Source organism: Gallus gallus, chromosome 3 (genome assembly GCF_016699485.2).
Source record: "Gallus gallus isolate bGalGal1 chromosome 3, bGalGal1.mat.broiler.GRCg7b, whole genome shotgun sequence".
NCBI lineage: Eukaryota > Metazoa > Chordata > Aves > Galliformes > Phasianidae > Gallus > Gallus gallus.
In genome coordinates this window covers 35,381,558-35,388,817 of record NC_052534.1, presented here as the reverse complement: position 1 = coordinate 35,388,817, position 7,260 = coordinate 35,381,558, and the positions used below count along the sequence as shown (strand labels likewise).

Genomic DNA, 7,260 nt, shown 5'->3' with positions numbered 1-7,260 from the left:
TGCACTTCAGACTGAATCTCCTGTCAAGAGCTTCTCTAATTCATTTTCAGGAAGCTTGTACATTAAATGTATCAGCATGTCACGACATGACAGTTTTGACATTTTCCAGAGATGCTGACATACCTCTGTAAGGTACAGCACAAACACCCACACTTGAGGCAAGGCTCACTGAAGTCCTTTAGCAGAAGAGCTGTGCAGGTGCCTGTAGGTGAAGGATATGACTGTCTTGTCTACAGAGACCAGACAAGCAGAATTCAATAGAAAGAGCAGATTCCTGAACACTGAACCCTATTCTAGCACTGATGCAACCCTGCCACTCAGGTACTTCACTTAATAAACTGTTTGTAAGTATGAGTCTGCTCCTGTGTGAGCAGACTTCAGTTTTGTTATCCCATTATAAAACTGAATGAGTGGCTGTGCAAGCAACACTTCACTTCAGAGGCCTTGAGCTCAGAGTCCAGAATTATTCTAGGACCTTTTCCCAGAAAGTCTTTCCCCAAATTAAAACTGACATTCAACCTAGTACTTAAAAGCTTCTTTATTTTATTCTTAAGCAACACCTTAAAAAGCAGTTACATCACAAGATTGGCATTGCAAAAAGAAGTGGAGGTGCAGTTCCAAGAAAACCCCATAGTGCCTTCCAAGTATAAAAATATACATCTTAACTATTATCCATGGAAAAGTGTACCACCATCTCTGCCTTGAGCTGGTCCTGCCAGCTTTTGGGTCATAACTCCCCAGTACAGAGCTCAAGAGCCCATACTGGAGGGAGCATCTCCGAGTTTCATGTCACAGGCATGATTCATAGCACAGTGGTTTAGCCACAGCACACAGGCTCCAGCACTAGGTTTTATGATGGCATTCCATAGTTTTCCCTAGGGTGAGTGAGCAGCATCCAAACATCTCCTGGGAAGCATATGTCATGTACACAAAGCCATCTTCATCTTTGTAGTCCCTGTACACCTCTGCCATGGTCAAAGACATACTGGCTAGGCTTTTGTTGTTCACCAGCAGGTAGAAAGCTTGTGTAGCAGTCAGAGCCATCCTGCTTCTGATTGAAAAGGGAAAAGGAAATAAAGGACCAAGCATTAGCAAATTTAAGAAGCTTTCAACCATAGTCTATAAAATACATTAAGCAGAATATTTGCAGTATTTCTTGTACATAGTTTATGCATGAAGTCATTGCTTAGTTTAAATTCTCCATAAGAAAGTTAACTGTACTCGGAAACAGGAGGCTCGCTCCGGGGAAAGGCTTAAACTGCAGAACCATAGCTGCTACTGAGCCTGAGCGTGGGGTTGCCCATTCCCAAGAAGTGCTGAGTACAGCTATAATAGAGAATTTCAGCACAGTCTCTTAGACTTAAAGCCTGCCTGCCTTCAGAAGAGTCTCACTCAGAGACTTTACACGTGAAGACTGGCTGTGCAAGAGACAAAAGTATCTTCTACATAAGTTAATAACTAGAAAGATGGCTTCCACACACTTTTTGTCATCTGAAAGCCTTACAATTCCCTAGCACCTCAGCACAGAATACTGCCCTTTGGGCGGCAAAGACCTCTTTGCCACTATATTTGTCCTGGGATGGAGCTGCTACAAGTTTGGGCAACCTGTAGGTGCAACAGGAGCAGGGCAGCAGCAGCCAGAAGCAGAGCACAGCCCAGAACCACCTTCTGCCTGCTGAAGGAGAGCAGAGCAGCAGCCTCGCGCCACCCTTATCCACCAGTGAGACGGAAGAGGGACCTCAGGAGCCCCGAGCTCCTTCCCTCGGGCTTTTCAGTCCCAGCTCCCGCAAGGGGAGGTCGCCCCAGGCCCCTCTCACGCCCCGTGCCCGGCGCGGGCGGTATCGGGGAACGGCAGTGTGCGGCCCCTACCTGATGATGGTGATGAACTGCGTCATGGTCAGCTCCTCGGGGACGAGAAACTTGGTTTTGTCCAACAGGGGAAGGTATTTCTCTTTCTGGTATCTTTCAACGATTACCTGTTTTAATTAGAGTCACTTAGAAGCGCCAGCGGCGTTCCGTTCCCCTCCTTCCAAAATACTCAAGGCAGAAGCCGGGAGCCTCCGCCCGCAGAGCAGCGAATTACCGGGATCTTTGTGGGGAACTTGGCCCTGATGCCGGCCACCTCCTCCCGCCGGGTGGCTGCGCGGAAGAGAGCACAAGCGTTACGCGCGCACCGCCCGCCGCCCCGTTCCGCCGCGCCGCACTGCCCCATACCCAGACTCTTGCGCAGCTTGAAGGGCCGCACCGCCTGCACCCCGGGACCCGCCTGCATCCCGCCGCCTGAGGCCACCGCCGCCCCGCGTCTCTTATGGGCCCGGCCCGGCGCCGCCCCACGGAACGGAGGTGCGGCCGCTGCCGGCCCCGGTCCTCCCGTCGCGGCCCGCCCCTCGCGGCACGCGGCCCGCTCTGAGGGGCGTTGTGTGGCGGGCGGGCTGCCTGCTTCGCACTTGGTGGCTGCCTTGGAAGTATCGATTTAGTATCCATCCCAGCGGCGCGCAACCTTGCGGCTTGCCTGGGCCGCGCTGAGTGAAGAGGAACTGCCTTGGGCTGTGTATACACACTTTGTACTAAAAAGAATGCCTCCTATTTATTTCCACAGAAACTGCAACATATTCAAAGAGCGCACTAACGCTATTTCCTAGGGCATGTTCTCAGCTATGAAACGCTATTTTTCGACATAGTCACACCACTAGCTGCATTTTCACCCGTGGTGAGCAAGAACCTGCATGCTGTGCTCATAAAAATCAGCCCAAGTAGAGGTGACCCACTGTCAGTGCTGCTGAAATGCACCACCACCGCCTCACTGTGCTCACATCCACTCTTTGATCTTCATCAACATTCAGCAAGCATCAGTGAATGTCAGTGGATGCCGTTTTCCATATACTGGAAGAGTTTGATTCCACTCCTTTACTTCGTACACACTTCCATGTCAGATGTCATTCTGTCAGACTGCCCCCTCTGCTGCCATCTGTCACACAGCTACAACATGTAACGGCATACTGGTGGGAAGGGTTCAACCTCTACTGCCATACTTCCAATGTCTGCCTCTGACACCATGGGACAGCATCACAAAATCTGAAGCATTACTTTCAGGGCAGCCCTCATAATATATATGATATGGTTCATACATGAAAGTAATACAACTTTTTTAATCTTCAATATTTTTTATTGAAACAAGAAAAGAGAGCAACAACACCATAACACCGGTGAGATACATGACCTTGTTTGTGAGAAACTAACTTGTCAGTGTCTGGTTCACTGGCAGTGGCTGCAGTTCTTATGAGCTCTAAAGGCATTCGTCACATTTTTGATGAAATTTACTCCTCCCGTGCTTCATCCTTGAAAGAAGTTGTTCACAAATGTACGTACTGCCTGACAGCAATCACAGGAATAAGGTGTGACTGTGAAGCAAGGGACGTTTCTCCCTGGTAAGAGGGGGGTTTATAAAAGTCTGGTGAAGAGATATGATCATATTGTTGAGTTGAATGTCTGATGGCAGCTCTACACATTCCATTTGCAAATTTGCAGATAATGTATTTCTGTTGACTAAAATAGAGTTGCAAGTATACCAAAACATTGATCTTTTTTTTTTTTTCCAATCTCAAAACATATTCTCAAATTCCTTTAACAAAATAGAAAGCATGGTGCACGTTTTTTTCTGTTCACAGGACTGTGTTTAGCCAATGTATCAAAATGCATGAAATTATTCATAACTTGAGTTATCACTGCACTGCACCCTCCCCGTGCCCTGGTTTCATCCCAGACAGTGCTAACTGTACATCAAACTTTGCCTGTTGCTGAGTGATTGGTGCACACCCACAGCCAGACCGGGCTGATCAGTGGGGAAGAGCTGCCACCATAATGGTGCAGCGTGGCTGCAGGATGGTCTGGGTTGGGCATGTGGCCCGCGGGCCACAGGTTGGATATGCCTGACCTATTCCATCTGCCATGCCAAAGGCAACTGGGAGCTGCTGAAATTTGTGAGTGAAGGTCTGCAAGTGGTTGTCTAAGACAAAACCAATGACTGTCACTTTGCATGCTCTTACTTTCAGTCTTGCAACGTGTTCTGCAAGACTCAATTCTCTGTTCCTGAAGTTTGCCAATCAAAGGAGAATCTCAGCTCTCATTTAAAAATAGAATTAGGTTTGTAGCCTCAAAGTCTCTGTTAGAAGTACTGTGTAACACTGAACATGCCCTCGTGATGCAGCGACCAGCAGGTCATTATGAGAAGGAGCATCTTTACTTAAATGTGTGTGCAGCTGTCCCAATTTCCAGCTGCCTTCCACATAGGGCTGAGGTCAGGAGCACTGCTGAGCTGTCCACTCCTCACCTGGAAGCGCAGGTGTTCACCACAGCACAGCTCCCCAGATGGCACCACAAACTGAAGTGTGCAGAGAGGACAAGGTGTGTTGCTCTGAGGAGCTGCTGAGCTTGGGACTTGGAAGGGGAGCTGAGGCAGAGCTGGATGCCGCCAACACAGCTCTGTGAGGGGCCCCTCCCCAGGGCAGGCCTCCCCAGCTGAGCAGGTGAGCTCTGGGGCTCCTTATCAGAGCTGCGTGTGGAGCACCTGGGCTTGGTTCCACACAATCACCAAGTGCCTTGCTTCTAGAGGGTTGATCTCCTTCTCAAGCAGCTGTTTGACAGAAAACTGAGCATCTGACAAGAGGAAGAGCTGAAGGACAGAATTTCCAGTGAGATTCTCAGTTATGGCTCTAATTTCTACTGCAGCTAAAAGTGAGCACAGTTAGCAGGTGCTCTGTGTTACATCATCTGGAGGCAGAGAGCATGGGAGGTCATCTGTGTGTCTGCATAGCACCTGTGCTCACACTAGCATCTAATTATCCAGAATCAGACTTGAATCTGACTTGGAATCTGTTCCTTCTTGGAAGTTTTTCTCACTCGCACATAATTATTGAGCTAGTGGAGCAATTCTATGCACTGAATGGATTTCTCAGAGTGCCACGCTGAAGCAGAAACAGAAGGATGAAAGGTAACTGTTACTCTTTTTTTACCAGCTCAAATGCCTGACGGCTGCACTGATAGGAGTCCTGTAAGTCCGTGGGCTTTAAAGAAAAAGGTTGGCCTGTATTATCTAATCCTGTGTCACTGCCACATTTATAGCTTTTTCCAGGTTGTAGCTGTATAACTGAATGTTGATCTGTCTCAAATAAAGTGATGCCAGCCTCATAGACCTACTCATTTATGGAGTCTGGCTCAGAAGAAGTTAGCCTAAATGCTGTAAAGGAGCGTGTTCTTTGCCTTGTTCCATTCCACCCAAAGGCATTAAAAACTTGTCTCAAAGCATCAAGGTGCTTCAGGCAGGGAATTGTTTTCCCTGTATAAGAAGGTGCAGGGTGTCAGAAATGTGAGGATTCTGCAGTTTTAGTTTCAGCGGTCGCCAGGGAGATCCCGTGAAAGACAGAACTGCAGCAGCCTGAGGTAAGCTGGTAGAAGCTTTCCAGGAAAGGACAAAATTTGGTTTGTCCTAGAGGTGTTGCTGAGCTCTGAAGTGATACTGCTGGAGGAGAGTAATGAGTCAGTCAATGACTGAGTAAATGCCTGCAGGCTTTGCCTCCTGACTAAGCGAGGGGAGTTAATGATATGGACTTTCTAGCCTTTGTGAGTTATCTGACCTAAAACATAACCGTTTTGCATGCCAGTTCGTGTTATACTTTCAGGAGATTTCACTGATTACCTTGATTGTTGAACTTTCTCATCTTGGTGCTTTGGTGTATTTTGTTGTTGTTGTCTTTGTTGTGTTTCAGAGATGCAGGATGAGGGTGATGAATGGGCTCTAATGTAAATCCTTTCTCTTAGACTGTGCTGTTCTATTCACGCTGGTGTTGCTCTGACAAAGGTCTTTATCTGTGTTAGAGAAAAGCCTGAAGAATTAGAGAAAGCACATTTCCCCAAATTGTTCTTAATCATAGAATTGCTTGAGTTGGAAGGGACCCTTAAAAGGCCACCTAGTCCAACTCCCCTGCAATGAACAGGGATGCCTACAGCTACGTCAGGTTGCTCAGAGCCCCATCCAGCCTGGCCTTGGATGTCTCCATGCATAGGGCATCCACCACATCTCTGGGCAACTTGTTCCAAAAAGCAGCTCTGAAAAAGAGAAGCCTGCTCTGAAGAACTTGAAATCTGAATCTCCCAGACAAGATAAAATGAGGAAGAAACAATTTCAGAAGCTGCAAAAATCTGAGGTGCAAAGAATGCATACAATAGTTTGAACACCGTTTCAAGGGGAAGACTACAGTACAGCAGACAACTGCTTTTACAGTCCTGGAACACAAACAGATTAAAATCATCACAGGACTGGACCAATCTGCTTCTTTGGAAATTCAACAAAAAGAAAGGGAAAAAAAATAGATCAAGCAGACAGCCATTGAGACTTTGTGTGATTGAGTTAAAAACTCTGAAAAGCTATAAAATCTCTGACCAGATCCTCTCAGGCAGCTGAATGCTGCATGTTAAAAATCACATCTCCTAAGCTTTCCAGTAGCTCTTGCGAGAAGAATAAAGAAATATAAAGTACAGACTGCTTGAGCAGGTACAAGCTGCTTCAGGCAGGGCTTAGCCCTGGCACGTCACGAAGGCAGGGTTACACCACATGTTGACCTGTCAAGTGTGGCTGTGCATGCGTGTCCAGTTGCAATCCAGTGGATCTGTAACTTAGTCTTCCCCTAGTGGGAAATGCCAAATACCTCTTCCAATGGGGAATTTTCTTTGAGCTTTGTGAATGCTCCTCCTTTCGTGCTCTGAAGCAGAAGTTCCAAATTACATTTCTGTAGCACGTATGAGAGTTTGGATGACATTAGCTGTGATCCACTATGGCTGTGGGTTGGTTATTCTAAGCTCTGTAGCAACAACACAAATAAGTGTAAAAGATGCTGAGGCTTCTGCATCACTTTATTGGAATCTCCTCCTCCCTTCTGCAAGTGCTTTTGGATCCTCAGATGTGTTGTAGGGCACAAAACAAGCTCAGAGGCAGGCATTTGCAGGAACTGCAGCATTGCTTTCAGGTGCGTACAGGAGCTGCTGTGGAGCTGAAGGCCAAGAGCTGCTTGTGCTGACCAGAGGACAGGGATGCTCTGCCACCAGCTTGAGCAGCATATGCAAGTGCCAAGAGGCTCCAACCAGGATTTTGCCAGCTGCAGGGAGCATTCAGCTGAAGTTCCCATCATGTAACCACGTGATATTCTTGCTTTGGAAGCCTCTGCAGTGCACTCTGTGTCTGGTTACAAGCCCAGGGTTCAGAGT

General features: G+C 47.5%; 1 protein-coding gene across 1 annotated transcript; it reads right to left on the bottom strand.

Annotated features, from left to right (window-relative positions):
* Positions 1–523: 523 nt before the first annotated feature.
* MAP1LC3C (microtubule associated protein 1 light chain 3 gamma) lies at positions 524–2,282 on the bottom strand. Its single transcript, XM_419549.8, has 4 exons — positions 2,215–2,282; positions 2,084–2,139; positions 1,870–1,976; positions 524–1,051 (listed from the first exon to the last, which is right to left on the bottom strand). The coding sequence occupies exons 1-4, from the start codon at positions 2,270–2,272 to the stop codon at positions 844–846; spliced, it is 429 nt and encodes a 142-aa protein (XP_419549.2). The 5' UTR covers positions 2,273–2,282; the 3' UTR covers positions 524–843.
* Positions 2,283–7,260: the final 4,978 nt, after the last annotated feature.

Excerpts from the sequence above, each read along its gene's own strand:
- MAP1LC3C (XM_419549.8), bottom strand. The coding sequence starts at position 2,272 with ATGCAGGCGGGTCCCGGGGTGCAGGCGGTGCGGCCCTTCAAGCTGCGC. Across the intron at positions 2,140-2,214 it reads CAAGCTGCGCAAGAGTCTGG|CCACCCGGCGGGAGGAGGTG; the intron begins GTATGGGGCAGT and ends TCTTCCGCGCAG. Across the intron at positions 1,052-1,869 it reads CAGTTCATCACCATCATCAG|AAGCAGGATGGCTCTGACTG; the intron begins GTAGGGGCCGCA and ends CTTTTCAATCAG.